General features: G+C 40.0%; 1 protein-coding gene across 4 annotated transcripts in view; it reads left to right on the top strand.

Annotated features, from left to right (window-relative positions):
- Positions 1 to 21,034, top strand: part of phactr2 (phosphatase and actin regulator 2) — a 45,856-nt gene extending 24,822 nt beyond the window's left edge. For 3 of the 4 annotated variants that reach the window (XM_012919249.3, XM_076891543.1, XM_012919250.4), the window contains exons 2-13: positions 3,224 to 3,409; positions 4,249 to 4,323; positions 4,566 to 4,706; positions 5,665 to 5,913; positions 7,251 to 7,788; positions 8,006 to 8,184; positions 8,922 to 9,078; positions 9,444 to 9,499; positions 10,918 to 10,979; positions 11,246 to 11,383; positions 12,835 to 12,911; positions 15,585 to 21,034. In XM_012919249.3, the coding sequence (XP_012774703.1) occupies positions 3,224 to 3,409; positions 4,249 to 4,323; positions 4,566 to 4,706; positions 5,665 to 5,913; positions 7,251 to 7,788; positions 8,006 to 8,184; positions 8,922 to 9,078; positions 9,444 to 9,499; positions 10,918 to 10,979; positions 11,246 to 11,383; positions 12,835 to 12,911; positions 15,585 to 15,600 (1,874 nt within the window). In that variant the 3' untranslated portion in view covers positions 15,601 to 21,034. The remainder of the gene's footprint in view (positions 1 to 3,223; positions 3,410 to 4,248; positions 4,324 to 4,565; positions 4,707 to 5,664; positions 5,914 to 7,250; positions 7,789 to 8,005; positions 8,185 to 8,921; positions 9,079 to 9,443; positions 9,500 to 10,917; positions 10,980 to 11,245; positions 11,384 to 12,834; positions 12,912 to 15,584) is intronic. The other variant, XM_012919252.4, reaches the window with a different exon arrangement.
- The last annotated feature ends 1,390 nt before the right edge of the window (positions 21,035 to 22,424 follow it).

Genomic DNA, 22,424 nt, shown 5'->3' with positions numbered 1-22,424 from the left:
AAATAAACAACACTAGTAGAAAAAAAATGTACACTTATGTAGACTTTAATTACTCACAGCGTGTGAATAAACAATGCATTGATCCTTCATCAGCAGTAAGCAGCAGTCAGAGATAGTTTACACTCATCAGTTTTAGCCCATGTCCATCTGTGCAGAGTGCGAATCAGCTATCTGCCAATGCTGGTGAGAGCCAACCAATCATCAGGCTATTGATAGTTTTCAATTGAGCTGAAGGTTATGAAATGGATTTGACCCACTAGATCTGCTTAGCCAGGAAATGCTTGACTGAGTGACTTTAGTTGCTGTTAGGCAAATGGTTACTTAACTTCTTTACTGCCAAAATGAACATCTGGATCATCTGGTCAGCTAAGCTGAGTGTTTTTTAAGCTTTGGTCTGGTGGAAATCTGGCAGATTTCTTTTTTTTTTTTTTGCTGACAATGGGGCTGCATAAGCATCTTAAACAGTACTGACACTGCACTGTTCTGTTTTCAACCAACTTTTATTGTTTTCTTGTCGGCAAGTATTTAGAGTGACATGAGCTGAGTGGGAATGCATTATTATTTTTATTGAGCAGGCATAGTGATTCCCTCCATGTGTAGCTAGCATTTGCAAATTTAGGAGTTCTCTAAGAATGCACTTGAAAGAATGAATTAATGAATTCCCTTAAATCGTCTCCCTTGAATAATTGCGTTTATCTCAGTTTGCAGATGACATGAGAGTCCCTGGCCTTCGGCTATTGAGGTTTTGCGATGATTCTGTATTTTTTTTTTAGTTTTTTAAACCAGGCTGCTACCATGTCAACAAATGTAGGTTGCGCTCATGAGTATATTTCCTCTTGCCAATCAGAATACAAATTGTTATGGATTAGTGTAACCAGGATCCTGGATCGTGCACTTGATCTTGCATCTTTTAAAGTTTTGTTTTCAGAATTAATTGAAGCTGTCCACATAATTGGAGAAAACAACCACCATGACTTCATGTGAAAAACATCCAAGTATTGTGTTGAAGACATATCAGCTGAAGTTGAACTTGAGCCAGGCTTTTTATGTAATGCAAATTGTAGGTGTGATGTTTTGTAATTACTTTTAATTTCTGCACATGGCTGATTAATGTTCCAAACATCTATTATTACTTAGTCTGACTGCATTTAAATATATTAATATAATAAAAATAAAGTGTTCAGCACAGTGTCTGTGAAGGCTCTCAGTCATCCAGGTCATCTTAGTCTGAGGAGCTTGGAAAGAAAAGCGTCTGGACCTCTTTAAATTGCTTGAAGAAGTTTCACCTCTCATCCGAGAAGCTTCTTCAGTTCTAAGAGTCAAATGATGGAGAGTCCCAGATTTAAGCTCTGTGGGAGTGTCCCTGAGAGGGTCATGGACCCCCTATTGATCCTCGACCTAATCACACGAGCCAAGGTGTGAAAACGAGTGTAGGTCACAATCAGCCGAGGTTTCGGGTGAGCTCATCGTGAAACTTAACCCCACCCTATCACGTGATTTCCTGAGGTCAAATGGCACAGGATGTGAATGGTCGTCAAGGCGTCTGGGAAGGGATCTCAGAACTGGATTGAGATGGCAGTCAGTTGGTGTTATAAACCACCACCTCTATTCAAAGATGGTCGTTCACAGTGGACATAGATGGCTTCTTTCACTCCTCATTTAAACTGTCCAAAATGTGAACATTGGTATCTTCAAAAAAGTGACCATTTCCCTTTAGATGCAGAAGGACGGCCGAGTTAGTCCCGTGGAGCCGGCTCTTCTATGTTGCGCCATGCGTTCATAAAGGCATGGTTTTGGGGCTGTTCTGTCATTTAAGAGCACTTCTGTGCTAAAAGCACACAGCTCCTTCAATATTTCCACATCGCTGAACTTCATTTCCTACAAGCAGCAATAACTTGACCTTTTCTTCGGGAGTGCAAATATGAAAAAAGACATAAATTACTCAAAAGTTTTTTGCGGAAAAAATGATACACATTTGCCGCTAGCTGGGCTCCACAGAGTCAGCGGTGATTCAGCAGTGTTACGTAGCTGCAAAAACAAAAGCCTTCCTCTGCTTAAATCTGAGGAATCACACACACCACCTCTCTTTCCTCTGTAAGCTTCCTGCACACACACACACACACGCACTTGCACACACTGTCGACATTATCCCAGAAGTTTCACAGCTCTTCTAATCTTTCAGCAGGAAGAGGAGGAGCTGTGGGAGGACAAGGATCTCGCCAAGACACACACACAAGCGCACGCACTGCAAATACTGTTAAAAACAAATATTCGCCCCTGACTGACCTGTAGAGCGCGACAAATATGACTATTTCTCAGCTTTTTTTTAACACTTGCTGACTCCATCTTAAAAACGTGTGTGGATCTGTCTTCATTTAAAGCTTTTAGTTGATAATATAGGCGGGCGTTATCGGGAAACTAACAGGAACAAGCCTTCGGCAGTAAACACCAGTAATCACTTGTTAAAGAGATGTGTATAATACTAAATAACACTACACTATTAAAATATAAACACAATTCCAGTAAATACAGACTGAAAATATAAACACCGCTATAATCCTGCACATAAAAAATGCAAACTATAGAGCCAGATAAAGTGCACTGTGGTTTGTGGAAGCTTCCATTATGATAAGAGAGCCATTTTTCCTGTCGTCCTTTAAATGGCTACAGGAATAAAAATGAATCTTAAGTGCTATGACTCTATTTTGAGCATCATGTTGCTGTGACCTGAAGGAAGGGGGTCAGATGATTGCATATGTTTGAGAGCACTTTAAGTAAAGAGGGTCCTTCACCTTCTCGGATCATTTCAGTTGAGTAATTTGAAGGGTGGGATTCAGGCTGTTCAGTATATCACAGAAGAAGAAGAAGTATTAGAAAGGCAGAAAAATCTGTTTTATAACATATAACACATGTGTACATCGTAGATGGCCTATACTTGTAGTATTGTGCAGTATGAAGGAGTTAAAATAAACTAGTTTGACTGAAATTAAGGTCCAGTATTATTATTTTTATTTAAATTGGAAGTGTTGGTCTTGAGAATAAGAATCTCCTGTGCTCAGATGGCAGGATTATCTTTGCATATCCGTTGTAGGAGAGACCAGCTCTCCTAGAGAAAGGCTGCAAAGGCTTATGGATAATATGCAAATATAAGGGCCCTGCCTGGGTTGCACGCTGATATTGCTTTTCTCTTATTTATATGCATTTCTGCTTTCGTGTCTTCTAGTTGAGGGACTGGAGAAATCAACATCTCTGGCCAGCTGCGACGTGGCGGTGGACAGCTCTGCCAATGCCCAGAATGCCCATGCATCACGGCAGCAGCGAGGCAAGCTGTCAACCCTGGGCAAACTTTTCAAACCCTGGAAGTGGAGGAAGAAGAAGACCAGCGACAAGTTCCAGGATCTTTCAAAAGGTAGGACGTCTTGTGTGTCCGTGTGTGGATGTGTATGTTAATGACACTGTATCAACAAGCTGATGAGTCGCTTCTGATTTGTTCTCCTCAATCAAGTGTCTGGTCAATATCTCAGATTGCATTTTTGGATTTGTGTGGAACATTACGCGTGAAATGGAGCACTGTTGCTCCCAGAAGAGCTTTAAAAGGAAAAGAGTGAATGGTTTGTTTGTAGTTCTTGCTGATTGATTCCTCAGGGGTTTGGCTGGGAAATAAAGAGAGACAGAGGTAAATACAAAAACCAGAGACTCTTTTTCCTGAAAGCTGCTAGGTTTTATCTTTTGCTTTTCCTGTGTTTATATGAAAGTTGTGTTCCTCTATGTCCCTTTAATGCTAGCGCTCAGGCAGTTTAGATATATAGGATATATAAGGTGCTAACTGGGAAGTAGAACGTCTTTCTTTATAATTAGATTATTTATTGGTGTCAAAGTTTTCGGGGGGGAGGGGTCTGAGATCAGTACACAACCACATTTCCATGTCAGTAAAAGCAGATTGTGGTGATTTACAAGTAATTTAAACACCACATTTATTAGAAAACAGTATAAAATATATTCACACAGTTGTTTATATATAGGATTTCGTTTACTTAACATTATGTGGTCTCCTTTGTCACATTTTTCTTTTCTTAATGTGCAAAATGTTTACATGGGGTGACAGGTCTGGATTGTAGGCAGGCCCGTTCGTCACCCCGTCTCTTATTTCAACGTCATGCAGTTGCAAACTGTGTAAAATGTGGTTTGGCATTGTGTTGTTGATGTGTTTGAATAAATATATTGAACTTGAGCTTGTTGGTCTTTCAGTTCTAGAGAGAAAAATCTCCACTAGACAAACGAGGGAGGAGCTCATCAAGAAAGGAGTTCTCATCCCAGACCAAGGTTTGTCCTATGTCTCAGTCAAATCCATGCTCAAGAACACATTGAATGCCACACCTCTTCTTCCCCAAATTATGACATTTACTTATTACAAAGCAAAGCAATTCACCTTGTAAGACACATCTTAACATGTTTTTTATTGTTCTTTACACTTCAAAGCCTTTTTACTTTGTCACATGTTGTTTGTGTCATATCAGGAGATGGAGAAAATGACTAAAAAGCAGCTTTTATTTCTTCTCCCCTAGACGAACCAGTCATCAGTGAAAATCTGAACGGCCATGCCACATCCAGTTTGACGCCAGAGGAAGTCAAAGTCGACATTGAGTCTCAAGAAACACTGCGGGAGGAACAGGCAACTGGCCCGGTCAGAACTGAGGAGAAACCAGGTAACCTTTGGACCAGTCACAATATAACCTTTGTCATACTTTGGCCTGTAATCCAGGGCTGGTTGGAGTCTCTAACCATCAGATTCCTGTACTAGTTGAAGTTACAAGCCCAGGGTAACAGTCTTCCACCTGCATATATTGAAGAATTATATATAGATGCATTGTTGTTATTTGTTTGAAAATTAAAGCAAGAAACGGTTGTCGCTAGAGACGTGCTAAATGCTGAGAAAACTTTACTCTTCTACAGAGAACTCACATTTTGTGGAATGTGGGGCTTTTTCGGCCCTTGAACTGTTCCATTTTTATATACTGGATCTAAATATTGTAGCTTTTTTTAGGTGCTTTGATGTCTTTTCCTCTGGGCTGTGGAATGCATTAGTATCTGCAGCAGCTTTCTGGTTGACATTGAACTCGCTGTGGGATCAATGAGCGGGTCTAATGTGTTCAGATAGATATTCCCATTATATCAGCCTGCAATAGGCATTCACAGTTTGAACAGAGCTGTATCTTCTCCTCCTAATGCCTCTCTCTCCCTGAGGAGACAGGCCACTGTTCTTGTGTCTGATGCTGCTTAAGTGTTGTGCTGTTTTCAACTCAACCCTGTTAGCATTGAACTTGTAGCCATTTGTTTGTTCATTTGTCAATAATCAGAAAGGCAAAGGCAACAAACTCTGTAAGTACAGCAACTGAACACACATACTATCGCCTACCCTGGAGCCTGGGAAGGTTAATGGGTACATATTATCTATCAGTTCTCTGGAAAAGCTGTACAAGAGCCCTTCATCATCAGCTCTGTCATACACTTTCTGTATCATTCATTTTCTCCTCTGTCTCTGCTTGTCCACCTCTCTATTTGTGCATCAGTTTGCACAGATCAGCAACTTTTATCTTCCTTCCAGCCTTTATATTAACCTGTAACTGCTGCACTTTTCCTTCCTACTCCCTCTCATCTATTTAGAAAGGTCTGATACTAAACCTAACACCCGGGCAAATCAGGCGCGACCTCGAGAGACTCAAGCTAAAAAACAGCCAAGCGCCACTCCGCCCGCATCATCCAAACCTGCCGGTGGCACCGCAGCCACGGCAAAGCACAAGGATGGTGCCTCTGGGGCTAAAAAGACAACTAAAACCACTGTCAAGACTGGGTCGTCCACACAGGCTAAAGCTAACCCCCCACGGAACACTAACACAACTGGTCGCGGGACTGGTAAGTTCAGATAGTTAGAACCGAAACCAGCTGGCCTGTCAGTGTTCATCCCTTCCCTCATTCCCGCATGGAGAATGCCCTTCTCTCACTGTTGGAAGGAAAATAGGAGTCACTATTAAGCAGTTTGTTCCTTCTAAGCATGGCTTTATGTGCACACTCGTGCAAATGTTATTGAAGTTTCTGTCAAGTGGTTAGTATTTCCCCTTTTCTCCCTCTTCACGATGTGCTTTCCTTATAAAAAGCATATCATTTACAATATCTGCCTGTTTTCCAAGAAAGCAGAAGTAAAGATTTATCTGTGAACCTCTAGAAATGTCTGCAGTGTTTGTGTGTGTGTCAGAGGGGCTGAGCAAGAAAAGTGAGTGAGGTCAGTGTAGCATCGCCACTTTAACAAGAAAGAGAGAGAGAGAGCAATCTGACGAGCTTGTGTGGTTTCACTAGCATGACACCAGGGCATGATCATCCCCCTGCTTCCTGTGTATATGTGTGTGTGTCTGTGCTGCAATATATAGCATGGTTAAACGAAACTTAGAACACTGCATGTGATGTTCATGCAGTCCTTTCAGAGGATATTTGTGTCTTTTGTGGTGTGTTCAGGAAAGTGGCACAAACGTTGCTTCATTAATGTTTGAATAACTTCGAAATCCTAAGTTCACCCCCTCTCCTAAGGGTGTTTTTACCAGCACACAAAGACACTTCACATAGACTTGAAAACATACTTTAGTAGTCAGTATATCCTTAGGTATTCTGTGTTTGTCACAGTTTTAATGGAGAAGATATGTTTAGATAGTTACTCTATTATGTTTAAGTTTAAGAGTTGGTAAATATTGGAATCCATATGTGCTGCATACACTTGGATTATGTATTAATCAAAAATGGTTACGTTTTCTGGCATTGCACAGCCTAGACAAAAAACGTGATGCATTTGAAAAATAAAATTCAAGGCCGATCATACTTTAGGTGAAACTACTTTGATTGAAATAGAGAGCAAAAGTGAGACATCGCGTTTTATACGCTTCAGTTTTATCCATGCAGCCAATCAAAATGTTTCACTTGAACAGAAGGTGTAAGACTACTAGCAATAGTTCCCTGGGTTAAGTAGCCAACAGCCATTAAACAGAATATAAACATTGCTTATATTTTGGGATGATTCTCACATTATCATACGCGTGTTATTAACTACATATATTACTGATGACATTTTTACTTTAAAACACATAAATATTTGTCTTTTACAACATAGAATTTGTATAAGCATATTAGGAGGTTTTTGTGCATGTCTTCAGAAAATAGAGCATCTAGAAAAACAAAAACGTCTGATTTTCTGTCCTCCTCAGCCAAGTCCTCTCATCCAAAGAAGACGGGATGCACAACAAAAAGCACCACCACCTCCACCTCCACACCTCGTTCTCGTGCGTCAAAGGACACTGGCTCTGCAGCACAGAATGAAAGGACAGATGCAAAGGCCAACCGGAAATCAGACACTCCGACTTCATCGTCTGTACTTCAAAAAGCCTCTGCAGAGACTCTTAACCCACCTGGAGACTTAAAAGCTTCTCGCCTTTCCTCAGACACCAAATCTATTTCATCTAAAGTCTCAAGCAATGACACAGCGGGAGCTCAGGGGGACTCTGTCCAAGATCCCAAATCTTCACCTGACGCATCGCGTGCAGGTGAAGATACCCATAAAGGTGCAGTTCCTGGAACCACAAGTCAGTCTTCTCATGTCAACACTGCTACAGAAAACACATCATTCGCAGATGGAGAGGCGCGCGGCAGCTCACAGAGCGATAAACAGGAGAGGACAAAAGAGGAGGGAGGAGGAGGTGGAACGAAGAAAGGAGAAACAGAGAATGTTGTTGAAAATGGCCGGAGGTACTGTAAAAATCTAGTTGGTACATGCAAGTTGCTGATTGCTTGAATTCCTTATGTTCACTTTGACTTTATCTAAGTTTGATAGCATGCATTACAGTAACCTTAACAAAGTCACAAATTAATCTTTATATGATTTGCTGTTATATGAAATTAGATAACTGACAATAAATCTATTAAAATTTGTTTAGTCACACTGTTGTGTTATTGATTCCTGCAGGTCAGCAGAGGATGAAGCAGAAAAGCCGCAGCGACCCAGGGTAAAAACAGAGCAGGCCGAGGTGACCGTGATACCCGATAGGCCGAGAGACAGCCAAACTAGTGACTCTGATTCTGACGGACCAATCCTGTACCGGGATGAGGAGGAAGAAGAGGAGGAGGAAGACGAGGACTCAAACAGTATGTTTGACAACAGTCACGTCAGCTGCAGAACTTAAAGAGAAGCTCACCTAAACAACTCAACTTCGACATGTCAGTTAGCAGGCGGGGTGTGATGTGTTTAAGAGGATGTAGTGCAGTGGGTCAATGGTTAGAACTGTTGCCTCACAACTAAAGAGCCCTGCTAGTCCTGCTACTATGGTTAAAACATATTTATTTTGCAAATAAATGTGTTTTATATATATTTTACCTAATGACACATGACCTTTGGTTTTAATATAAGACAGCGTATCCTGATTCAGAGTTGTGGAACTGACCAGTAGGCCAGCAGCTCATGGCTACTGAATAGACACTTCCAGTAAAAGAATATGTCATGTCACCAGATGTGTATAAACCCTTGAATGGTTGCAGAAACACATCCATAGCTTTAACATCCTGCTCAGCTCAAGGGCTCATTGCTCCCAAGATGAAGTGAAAGAACCGTTTGCAGTCAGACTGTGAAGCCGCCCAACTTGCTGTGACGGTGCAATGTTTGCTTCGTGCAGTCATGCTGTTAAAATTGTCAAAGATGCAACTTTTGCTTGCAAAACTAACCAGCACTGGTGAACAGCATTTAATCTGTTTATCATTACAATGGACTTTCTGTTGATGTTTCAGGTTTTTAAACGTCTCATTTTCTTCATTGTTTGTTCATTATGATCCACAGCTGACCCCCCGGAAGACTGTTACTAGCCCTGCCTGTTCTCTCTCTGTTCTAGCCTCTCTTGCCAGCAAGATCCGCCGACGAGACACCTTGAACATTAAACTGGGGAACCGACCCAGCAAGAAAGAGCTGGAAGAGAAAAACATTCTGCCACAGAGTTCAGAGACGGAGAGGCACGAGCTACGCCAGCAGATTGGCAGCAAATTAGTCAGGTACACTCAAACACACGCATACAAAGTGGACTGTGAAAATGTGGCTAGGTGTTACTTTTTTCTCAAGCTTGGCATTGCTTTAGGATAACAACAGAGATTGTTGTTTATTTTTTTGGTGTAGCTGTGGGTGGTATACTGTTACAAATGATGCACATTAAAAATGTGTCCTGAAGTTTGGCCTTTTCTAACAGATGAGCCAAATTGGCTGGTGTTAAAACAGCCTTCAGATTCTCAGCAACAAAAGGTGTAAACAAAAAACAACATCTTAAGTGTTGATAATTTTGGATTTTTCTCTGCACGAGCCTGCAGAATTATTAAATCCATACCTGCTCGTAAAAAGAGTGTAAACAGTTTTCTCTTTTTAGACGCCTGAGCCAAAGACCAACCACAGAGGAGCTGGAGCAGAGAAACATTCTGAAGCGTAAGTACACTCTTCAACAGAGGTGTGACGTGATACACCTTTTTTTTTATGATCGTCATAATGCTTTAAAGCCCGAATGTCATTTATCTACCTGCAACCATATCACAAGAGCTATCATGAGGATGGTCACATTAAAGCCGGTATTGTGCTGTTTCAGCTGCCCAGCCACAATCTGTTACTGCCACTTTCAGATCTTCAGATACGACCTTGCGTGTCTTATTAATCAGATGGATGAGACAGATATGTCTGTCTAAATTATGAATTACTGCCTTTTAGCAGCTTTGTGTCTCCCACGGTGGAGTGATGTGTTCAATCACACTGTGAGGGGATTTTCTTTGGTGATCATATACCGAAGTGATAGAAGCTGGTCTGAGTCATTCGTTTTCCAACGCACACTAACGAGCATGCTTGTCATGCTACTGAACATGAATAAAATAACTCTGCTAGCGGCTATGATCTCACCTGTTTAGTTCAAATTTGTCATTCGTGCAGGCTTTTATGGTTTTAAGAATTGCCCATTACTTCAATCAGTATATTTGTTCTTGGTCTAACTGCACAAATGCATGATACCTCTTTCCCTAATATACAATGATAATACTGCTTTATTGTAGGTGAAAAGAATGCCTGTATTCCCAGTCGATAGAACAGATATACACATAGTCCATACGTGTAGTGGTTATATCCACATACATAACAGCGGTAAGGAAGTTCCGATATATTGTTTCTGGTGTTCATCCCTTTGTGGGCAAGAATTTATCTACAAATAGATTTGGTAAAATTATATAATACTGTGTGTATAATGTAATGTAATGTAAAAGTGTCAAGAGCAAGAGCAACAGCTTTACTGGGTATCTGTGTAACTTTATCCTCTGATTTAATTATTTTATTTATTTTTTGAAAGGTTGATTTGCAGACTTTAAAACATTTCGGTCTGCAGCACACAGCCTCAGTGTCATCATAGCACATGAGAAATAATGCAAGGCTCTCATGTGTTCCTTTAAACACAGGAAGAGAAGTAACACTGTGTATGTGTTGTGCTAGGAAAGGATTAGGTGTCGTAAATCCTGCATGACTTCTGTTTCAATCTGGATGAGACCACTAGATGTCACTGACTTCTCCAGTGCCCCCTCACCAAGCTGTTTATATATATATATATATATATGCGTGTGTGTGTATGTGTGTGTGTGTATATATGGTGCAATTCAATGAATATTTCACAAGAATATTTGCCGTTCAGATTGAATCTAATTTCCCTTTTTTCGCCTTTTTGCTTTTGTTTACGTAATGGCAGCCACACTGCTGCATAGCCATGCACTTGGCTTAATATTGCAAATTATAGCTTGTGTATATAATTAGATGCAGTAACTTGTTGCAGACATAGTAGGTGTGAAATCAATCTGCTGGTTCTCTACATGCAGAAAAGAATGAAGCAGAGGAACAAGAAGCTAAGCAAGAGATTAAAAGGAGGCTCACGAGAAAGGTACTGTAAATTTCACACACACACACACACACACACATAACAGAACAGAAAGTACACAGCACGTCTATATTTAGCTACTAATATGTTTTGCCCCACCTTATGAGTCATGGTAGTAGAAAGAAACTGTTTTATATAGAGAGATCAGGCCATCTAGTGGACTCAGCTGGAACTGAGACATTAACCAAAATACTGGGAAGATCATTTTGAAGTTTAATATTTGATTCGACTGACTGTCTACTTTCTCCTCCTTTCTCATCTGTGTGTAGCTGAGCGTGAGGCCGACGGTGGCAGAGCTCGTTGCTAGGAGGATTCTTCGTTTTAATGAATATGTGGAGGTAACGGACGCCAAGGATTATGACAGACGAGCTGACAAACCCTGGACACGGCTTACTCCTGCTGACAAGGTACTGCTCTTGTAGACTGCTTTGTAATGCCTGATATAATTTAATTTATTAGGGCTTTATGAAACCTTTACAGTTTCTATTCAGGGTGAAAATTTTGTGAATTTGTGATGTTGATTACTTTGGTGATTAGAGACTTAAAATATATGTGGACATGCAATCACACATATATGGCGAACAACCATCTGCTTTTGTAGCGGCCTCGACTTCTTGGGAAGACTTTAGAAAAGATTTCAGATCTTGGCTGCAGGAATTTGAACCCACTGGGCTGTAAGAGCATTATTAAAATCAGGCACTAAATGTTTCCTGGCTTGCAGTCGCTGTTCCAGTTCATCCCAAAGGTGGTGGATTGGGGTCAGAGCTTGTGCAGGCCAAAATCAAAAACCCATTTATGTATGGGTCTTAGTTTGTTGCAGGTTTTTTTTCTAGTTTCAACAGGACGGCCTTCTGCGTACACAGTTGTGTTTCATATTATGGTCTTAAACGTCTCTGTGTGTTTATGCTTGATGATATACATGAAATTCACCTAGCTCACACTAAGTCAGTATGTAACTGCATATATGTGCCATCTGCACTGTATGAATATTTAGCATGGCTTAACAAAATATCCTCACAGACAATAAAGACCCTCAAAGTGTGCAGTTTGTCAAGGTTTCCCTCTGCTGTTGATGTTCAGAACTGCACAGCACATAAATACAGACCTTGAGACTTCCAGCCCACATCCAGTATATTCAATTTTAGGATATCTTCTCACATTCAGAGGGCAACAGGGAAAACGATGCATGGACAAACCAAAGTAAACTGTCTGCTTGCACATTTGTACATTGAAATCTCCGTCACCAGTCACACCGCAGACAGCCTTGGAGACATATAAATTATTTCTGATCGCACAAATCTAAACTCATTACTGTCAAATAAAAGAATGGACAGGCAAATAAAGCAAGCGACGTCTAACTAAATCCTTAACAGCTTTAAAAATAAACCTCCGACTTCACAGCATCACCTGCACAACCAGGTCAAAAAATGGATGTACTTGATGTTACTGACGACAGACAAAACAAACTTTTCATGTAAGGCTTGAGGGAAGAGTCGGTTACAAACATTACAATAAATCCCTTTAAAATCATTATTTTATAAGTTAAAATGAATGAGAATAATCATTTGTGCTGCTGTGTAATTTGCTCGATTTTTTTTAACTCATATACTATTAGTTCCGACTACTTCCCCGAAGCAAAGACTGTAGCTCTGCAGATTTATGGAAATTATCTGTAAACATCTTAAAAGCTCCAAATGAGAGTGCTTAAGCATCTGAACATTTCACATTGAAACAGCTCAAAGGCATCATGAGCTTACTTGGAAAAGGTGATTGGGGTGGGGGGGGCACAGTTGGCCTTGGTCTTCTAATGATGTTATTTTCTGTGTGTGTCTTTGTATGTGTGTGTTCTGCCCCCCAGGCTGCTATCCGTAAGGAGCTGAATGAGTTTAAAAGCCGAGAGATGGAGGTTCATGAAGACAGCAAACAGTTCACCAGGTACTTAAGCGGTCAATGGCATTGACCATTTAAGCAGACTCTGAAGCTTTATTATCGCTTTATCACAGTAAATGCTGCTGTTTATTAGTCACATTGATCAATATTTATATTGTTCTAGTCCCACATTAAAGTCACGATATACTCCTGGGTCGACTCCAGTTTATTTACCTCAGGCAATAATTGACAATAAAGGTTAGGTTCCCTCTCTCATTTGTTATTTTATCGGTGTGCCGAGCCCACCAAAAAGAACTTATAAACCTTTCAATAAAAACACAACTAGCGCAAAATGTTTCAATATTTGTTTACATCCTCTTTCTGAACTTGTGAAATTACATAGTTGTTGATGTTTTTGAAAGAGAAGAGATGTTACTGCAACTCATGCAGAACAGAGACATTGAGTCACCGTTATTTCCTCATATCTTATTATACTTTGTTTTATGAATTTAGAGAAAATAAGAAAAAAACCCAGCAGTGGCAGCATTATGTCTGGCAATGTTTTTGCCTCAAGACTTTATTAAATTGTTAAGGGCTGAGGGGCAGGTCATGCAACGGAGAAGAGTATAAAAGAGAAAGAAAAGTGCTTCCAGGGTGCAATTTTCCCTGTCTGACTTTAAAAATGCTATTAAAGGTGAGCCACAGAAGTCAAGATAACATTTAGGAACAAGAAAACTTTGATATAAAATGTACACGGGCTGGAAATGGAGGAAAAGCAATGCCTTACCTGCAAATTCATTACAAAAGTCAATATAATGAGATGAGAATGAGAACACGTGCTTTAAGAAGACAAAGTTAAAACTGAAATCTTTCCAAAAGTATGTTTTGTAAAGAAATTTAAAAAAAAAAAAAAGATGAGCAGAACTCTTCCTTTCTTTTGAGTCTGACAATGGAAACATTTGAAGGAAGGTCCACGATTTTCATTTTCCTTTGAGAAATCAATGAAATGCGTCATTTGTTCTACGATGCCCAGAAATGTTTTTCCTTTGTGCCATATTTTTGAAGAGGGAAAAAAAACCCTGTAGACTTGTGCTTTTCTGCAAGATTTAAATCTATTGTTAAAACACTTCAATTAACAGCACGATTAAAATGCACCACCACCATTTTCGTTCTAAAGCCAGCAGCCGCAGCTCAAAGATAGAGGAAACTCGTGTTTGACTGTTTTTGCCTGATAACACGCTGAAACGTAGCAACGGTACATGATAAAACAATGTTCATATTATAATCTGTCTCACTCACAGTGATGTGAATAAGTTTCTTTCTAGAGTCCGGTGAAAAACTATCTACACGATTACTGCTTCCTTAGGAATTTAGAGGGTAAGGAGCAGCCAGGCTGAAAATCAAATGCACTTGATGAATTGATCATCAACAAAGCAGAAGTTTGCTGGTGTGGAGCATTCAGATGTGTGTTAATAACACAATCTTTCATAGAAATTCACCTGAAGATTCACATGAAAAGACCCAAGAGCTACACCTCAGACTCTACAGGTCTCAGCATGTTAAATGTTGAAGTTCATGACAGTACCTTTAGATAAAAGCTGAAAAAGTATGGCTTGTTTGGAATAGTTTCCAAGAGGAAGCCTCTAAAAGAACATGGCTTAGGTTTCCAAAGTTGCATCTGAACAAACCAAAGGACACACTGTCTTTTGCAAGGGAGCAGAGTGGCATAGATGTTTGGATACATACGGAGCACATGTTTGTAAAAGGAATCTGAACCAGCTGTCCGTCTCAGCGATGGAGGAGTGAGAATTTGGTCTTGAGTTAGCATTATAGGGTCAAATGTGAAACCATCTGTCTGGCAGTGTAATTGGGTCAATGCAGCAAGACAATGATCCCATAACATTCCTCCACAATGATGTGACAGATTGATAAAGTCATACAGAAAAACAAGTGTTTAAGTTATTGCTTCTAGGTAAGCATCAAGATAAGTTCAATGACTTTTAAAGATGATTTAAGATGGTGAAATGCTTATTTAATGGTTAGTTTTTCTATAGGACTGCACATAATCCTTTTTCTCACATGACTATTTTTTGCTTTGTGGTCCTCGGGATTCCCATATGCTTGTCTGTCATTCACCTAGGGACCATTTTTGATCCGACAACACCACAAGGATTACGCAGATCAATGCGGCCCTGACAGCTTAATGCTTAGCCATGTCTTCATTTCATTCTCATTCTGTTATTTGATGCCTCGACTATGTAAAAAGATATTACTATTAAGTGTCTACAGTCAGCAAATAACTCACCACAAACTGCTGTTACCGACTGTCTTTGATCACACAAACTACTCACAATGTAGCCTGACAAAGCATTTTGTAAACACCCACCTCCTGGAGTTAAAGATGCGGTCTGTTATGTGTGTTGGTTGCTTTGAATTCAGATGAGTAATTTATGTTTCTGTTAAAAAAAGAAAAATACAAGTTTGAAATTCAAATGAAAATTGGCAGCCCTAGTGTTCACTGAGCTTTGGTTTATATCGACAGCAGTTGGTTTAGTGTTTGAGGATTTTTCAAGATCTGAAAAGTGATTTCAGATGCAAGTTTATTCCCAGGTACTGTGCAGGTTACTACTCGGAGTGTTAGTAGGAATTGCTAATAAATGACAATACATTCATGTATTTCTATTATACTGTCTGTGTGTTTCTTCTGTTGTAAATAAACCTTTGTGTCTGTGTTTTCAGATTTCATCGGCCCTAAGTCTCCTCAATGCCCCGTCGACGTCAGCGCCACAAGCTCTCTGGTCCACATCTCCCAGCAGGCTCAGCTCAGTCCACTTCACTCTGGAACTCAGTCGACCTTTTTCACAGCGGACTTTTTGTCTTGTCACAGCAGGAGAAGCACAGGTGTACTTTACAACATTTAAATGTGGCTGTGTGTCGTTCAGGTTAACCAGTTCCAAAACCTTGGATGTGCGCTCATACTTTAGAAGAGCGATTGATAGGAAGGTGACACTCGCTTCACCTGCATTTTTCCTACTGAAGCACATCGGAATATCTTATGTAAAAAAGCTCTGTTGCCCCCGATGAAACTTTTAAGTCTATCATAACATCTGTGTGTGTTTCTTGGCACCCATAAAACATTTGCACATATCCAATGTCAGGATAGTGGCGTGTATTGTGCTCAGAGTAGATTTATTTATTGTAGAGTATCAGAACCAGCTGGTACACAAAATATTTTGTGTATTTCTTTTTTTTTTTTTTTTTGTATGTATGTTTTTGGTCAGCCCTGTTGTAGTGAATGTGAGTGTACTGTAGAGTTTGTGTCCTTACCAGGGTATGCCTTGTCAGTAACTGACAAATGGCCAAATATGGGCAACTTCCTAGTACAGGAAGTGGGGTTGATTGGATAGTTTCATGCTGATTGGGCGACCGTGGCTCAGGGGGTTGGGAATCGCATCTGTAACCGGAAGGTCGCCGGTTCGATCCCTGGGCTCTCTGTCCTGGTCGTTGTGTCCTTGGGCAAGACACTTTACCCTACTTGCCTACTGGTGTTGGCCAGAGGGGCCGATGGCGCGATATGGCAGCCTCGCTTCTGTCAGTCTGCCCCAGGGCAGCTGTGGCTGCAACCGTAGCTTGCCTCCACCAGTGTGTGAATGTGAGAGTGAATGAATAGTGGTATTGTAAAGCGCTTTGGGTGCCTTGAAAAGCGCTATATAAATCCAATCCATTATTATTATGATGTCAGTGCCTATGTCACAGATCACAGGAGAGGAGAGGCAGTTTCCTCTGCTCAGATGTTCCCCTCAGAGATGAATCAGAAATACTGCAGTTCATTTTTTTAAAAACATGCTTTAAGTTCTGCCACTAGAGGTCGCTGTATCCTAAGAGTTACAGAAGACGACGGTGCACATAGCTGAAGAATAACCACAAGTGTTATATTTAAAACTGCTAAAGCTGAGGGAGCCACCTGAGGCTTTAATATTGAAGTGCAAATCCCATTCTGGCCACTTCTAATCCCTCAGCACACTTTCCTGATGATACTTGATGATAACATATCATCATGTATTCTCTGCTGGGTTATGAACCTCTAATCACAAAGTGCTGGGCTAGCTGTTTAGGAGATGTACTCATTGTTTTCTTACTAGTTCTATTACAGGCTTTTGGCTGGGGTGCTTTACTTGGCTCTTTATTTGGTGCCAAAGATAAAGCAGGAACCTGATCGTATGTAGGTGTTGGAACGCTTACAGCATAGGTGTCAAACTCTGGCCCGTGGGCCAAATTTGGCCCGCAGCCTACTTGCATTTGGCCCGTGAAGCCATACCAAATTACTATCAGAGCTGGCCTACTGGTATTATACAGCTAATATATATATTGTTTAGTATTAAGCTTTGCTTGTTCCATATTCAGTTTTTCAGCAAAACGTGTTTGAGTCCATAAGAAAAGATTCATTCTTATATCTGGAGGAATAAATATATTTCAATAAATATTAACGTTAGCCCGCGACTTTGTTACAGTTTTGAATTTTGGCCCACTGTGTATTTGAGTTTGACACCCCTGGCTTACAGGTTTCATTTTGTTGGGTGGACTACGTAGAGAACAGGCACTGAGAGGTTCAGCACTAGTAACGAACGGCCCTCTTCTTTCAGAGAGTGAAAGAGTGCTTTAATTTTCATTTCCTTGAACATGCTTTTGCAATTTAGTCAAGTGACTTTATTTTTAGAACACATTTAAAAAGAAGAAATGTTGACATGAGTGCTTTGTGACTTTTGTGATTATATCTTTACATCTAGCTTTAACATGCATCTTGAATCCAGCAAAATTACCTAGTGTCATTACATGTTTTTTTTTAACCATGAATCAGGTTTATTTGATGGATTTGTTCCACTTTTTGGAAAGTTAATTTCCAGCCATGGTAATTATTTCAATAAGAATCATTTTAGATCATTTTACAGTTTTGGTCAATCATTGGGAAAATGTTTCAACTTTCATGTGGTTGAATAGATGCCATATTTAACAGAGTCAAGAGGATTTCCTTTGTTTAAATGTGGAGCTATGAGGCATCTAGTGTGTGGATTTGTGATTTTTTTTTTTTTTAGCAATCTGGCTCGGGTGGTTTGGTAACTATTGGATTTTGGGGGATTTGTGGATTTGCTGACTTTACGTGCACTGCCAGATACTTGAGATGCATGTTTCGGAAAAATGTAGAGGATCCATTAAAAGTGTTTTCTTTCTCCGAGAATGCCAGAATCTTTGTCTGAGCTTTAGTAATATCTTTGTCCCATGCCTACTCGAGAAGAGCGGAGATGTTGGCTGTCGAGTGATTGACAGATAGAGCTTGCTGACCTCCAAAAGACGGTGTTCTTATAATAGAGCCCCAACCTCCACAAACACTCGTCATTCTTCCAAATAGTAACTGAAAAGGGCAGATTGATTGTTTCCACTTCTGAATGTGCGGGGGTTGTAAAGTGAAAAGATGTATAGCAATGAAAAAGAAGCAACAGTATTCATGTTGATGTCTAAGTTGTTGTTCATATATATATATGAATATACATATATGTGTGTGTACTGTACAGAATGTATATCAAGCATGTGCATACATTGGTATGACTTTTACTACCAATATAATATGATACAACTTTTATGTGAATGTTTTAAAATCAAATTGTGTTGGGTTTTTTTTTTTTTTTTATATTTTTTGATACCATCTCCAGACACTGATAAAGAAGTGATTACAGCTGACCTGAAAGTGGTGCTTTTTAATCAATTTATCAAGCACAGTCTTTAATAATAACCTACCTATTTCATACGTAGACAAAGATAATGATCTCTGGGAATATCCGGTTTTGGATTTATTTCTACAAATATCCACAGTTCTAATCTGCACAAACTAGAAATCCTTTACATAGGAATAATAATCATACTTGGTTTTAGATATTTATATATAAAGAGAGAGAGAGTGTATTATATATGTAAAGTTTACATATGCTAATTAGTTTGGAAATAAAAACTAGCAGCTGAAGAAAGGAAGTAAATATGAGTTTGATCCCTTACAGTCTGCCTGGGTGTGGCTCCAGCACAGGTGAACACGGTATACACCGTCAGCCAAAGCTGCAGTCAAATACCCAGGAAGTTTGAGCTTTTATTACAAATTAAAAGTCATACATCCAGTTGAGTTAGAGGCAAATTGATGTTTTGGTTTTTTCTAGGTTCATAAACATATATTATCTCTCGCATGAGAGGCGTCTTTGGAGGTGGTCCTGAGAGTCTTTACTGCTTTCCATTTATCTCAGAAGTTGGATTTGCATCACTCCCGAGTTGAGCGTGTTCCAGTAGTAAAGTCGGAAAAATAGGATTTGTGATCAACGCATTCATTCTGAGTTGGAAATCCGACTTTAGGAGAAATTCCATTTTCCAACTTTAGCTTGAACATACTATCTAACCTACCCTGCCAACGGAGGTGTTGGTAGGGTAACATGAGCCAAGATGTGAATCAAGATGTGGTTCATTGGGGTCACAAGTATGTCAAGGTGTGAGTGGCCCAGGTGAACTTAATAAATTGCGTAATGGGAGGGTGGGTCAACAACTCTCACAACTATCTCCAAGGTGATGACCTCGGTAGGGGCACACTGAGTAGCCTAACCCACGTTATTAATCATTTACAGCCTGTATACAGTCAAATAAAATTACAATTAAACTGGTTATTCAGGGTTATCACTCATTATGTACCAATTAGGAAAAGCTTTAACTGTTATCAAAATAAATTAAAAACTTGGAATTTCTTAGCATTTACTCAAAGCTACATTATAGTGTGTTGTACGTAATTTTAGCAATTTATACACTCATCAATCACATTACAGCCTCCTGTCTAATCATGTGTAGGACCTCCTGCTGCTGCCAAAACAGGTCTGACTCATCAGGGTATTGACACGGGACCTTTTGGGATGTCTTGTGTTGTCTGGCATCAGAACATTGGCTGCAAATCCTTTAGATCCTGTCGGTTGCAGGTTGGAGGTGCCTCGTTACAACACACCCCACAAAGGTCCTGTCGGGGTCTTGAGCTCTTCGTTGTGTTCCTGTAATTAGTTTTTGTTGAGTTGCAGGGTGCATTGTTCAGCTGGGAGAGGTTCCTGGCAATAGTGGGTTGTGAAGGCCAGAGTCCAATATTTCCCAGCAGTACATTGAATTATAACAAGATGATCAGTATTATTCGCTTCACCTGTTAGCAGCTTTTAATGTTGTGGCTGATAGGTGTACATATCAGTGCTAAATATAGAGGTTAAAATGAAGCATTACCAAATGAGAATATTTAGAAACCTTCTCCAGGCAAAAGCTTAGTGTTATCGCTTTTAGAACGGCTTTTTAATATTGAAACCGCTTCCACCGAAATACTTGCGTGGAATATCAACAGCATTTATATCGTGCAAAAATCCATATTTCTATCCGAAATTAGGAATGTGGGTGTTAAGCTATAACCACTTAATTCATCAGGATTCAGAACGAATCATCTAAAAACGTTGATGGGTGCCATCTGTTTCATCTCATCTGTACGGCAGCTGTAAAATAAACAGTCACGTTACCCAAAGAAGCTGCAAGCCTACCCCACATTTCCCAGTGTTAATAGTGATCGTGGAAAACGTAATAATAGTTAGACTGCATTTCAGAAGGTATTTCTCTATTTCTCTTGACAGCCATAGTGGCACTTGTTTTTCCTGGGCTGCTACTGTTTATTTGTAATGCTGTCTACTTCCCCCAGTTCATAAAAATGTTTACATTGAGAATGTCTCCTGCTGGTGGTGCTTGAAGCTTCCTTTATTGCTTCCCGAATGTAAATCTATACTTCAGACTGGAGCCACAATCAGACTGCAGTCAAAACCACCCCTTTTTTCTTGAACATGTAATCTTTTCTTGACCATGTGAAAATAAATTGTAATTTGCTGCAGTTTAGCAAATATCATGCTATAAATCTGATATACAGTAATGTATAAACTGTCAGAGTAATGAATTTACTTTGTGCTCAGAGCAGCAAAGGCTGCGGAGAGGATATTTCACATGAGCTCCAACCACCTTTACTCTGTTTGACATTAATAATTCATCTTTGAAGTTGTACTACAATGTTATATATCCCAAAACAGCTACTGTTGTGTCCAAACTGTGTATAGTGTTTTTGTATATAAAGACTTAAACAAAAAGGTTTTTTTTTTGTCATTGTCTTTTTTTGTCGTGAATAATTTTATCACTGAAGTAAGATCACAACTGTTTTTTGTCTGAGAACAGGGACACCCAATACTTTAGTTGGTATACCTATTATTTATTTGGCACTGCCTTAATTCTTTGTGGCATAGATGTAACAAGGTGCTGGAAACAGTCTTCAACTGTTGCCTCAGTTTTCTGTTCTGGTCTGACAGGAAGGGCCCTCAGTGAGGTCTGCTGCTGCTGTAGCCCTTCTGCTTCAACACTGGCTTCTCCCTTCAGAGATACTCTTCTGCACATCTTGGTTGTAACCAGTGGTTATTTCAGTAACTACTTGAAGCAGTCTGGCCGTTCTCCTCTGACCTCTGGCATCAGTAAGTAATTTCAACCCAGAGAACTGACGCTCACTGGATATTTTCTCTTTTTTCGACCATTCGCTACATCCTAGAAATACTTGTGTGGGGAAAAAAGCTAATCTGAGAGAAATATGAAATTTCTTTGCCGGAAAGAAAATAAATGTCACAGGTTTGGAATTTAAGCATGTATGTGTTCATACATGCAAACGTTTCAGAGTTTTTAATGAAGGTATAATTCATCCACCGGATATGAGTCTAAATGAGAGACCGCAAAGTGGTGCCAGCTGAGAGAATTACACCCTGTTGGTCAGTAACCGCCTCCTGCTCTCTGACCATGAGCTTTCTCGCCAGCATTAAGTGATGTCTGGACCCAGACAGCCTGCCCTGCAGGGAAGGCTTTTAGATGTTGTATATTACAGGGAAATGTATGAATAAAGAAGCGTTATGCAAACTGTGCATACAAAGTGGAACAGAGGAGCTCGGAGATGCATCAGCAATAGGCATCCTAAAGCAATGCATTTGCACATACCTCACAAATATATTAGGATAATATGTAATTTCATTGAAGCCCCATAATTTTGCATTGCTGTCCTCTTGCCAGCTGTAGTCCCTGCAGGCAGCATATTTTCAGAGCCCACGAAGGTTGCGTCTCCTAATTAACTATTCAGAGACGCAAAACGCAAAGAGCACAACACTCAGTGGGGTTTTATTTTTGAATATGTTACATAATTTGTGGCAGATTTCATAAAGTTATTGAAACGCTGACTGCCCCCCCCCCCCCCCCCCCCCCCCCCCCCCCCGTTTCCATTAAGGCTACAAAGAGCAGCACTGAGAGAAATTTACCATCTATGATGCACCTAAAAGTGTGGCAATTAGTGCCAATTAAGCTTTTTTTGGATATAAGAAAAAAAATATAGAAAGCTCAGCTCACTTCATTTCATCATCTTTTATATGGCTTTGTTTGGATAAACTGCCAAAGATGACAGCATAATTACACTGACTTAAGCTACTGGGTTACAAAAAGGTCCCATCCAGC

Source organism: Maylandia zebra, linkage group LG13 (assembly GCF_041146795.1).
Source record: "Maylandia zebra isolate NMK-2024a linkage group LG13, Mzebra_GT3a, whole genome shotgun sequence".
Classification (NCBI taxonomy): Eukaryota; Metazoa; Chordata; class Actinopteri; order Cichliformes; family Cichlidae; genus Maylandia; species Maylandia zebra.
The sequence above is the reverse complement of the archived record's forward strand: the minus strand, read 5'-3'. Positions and strand labels throughout refer to the sequence as shown.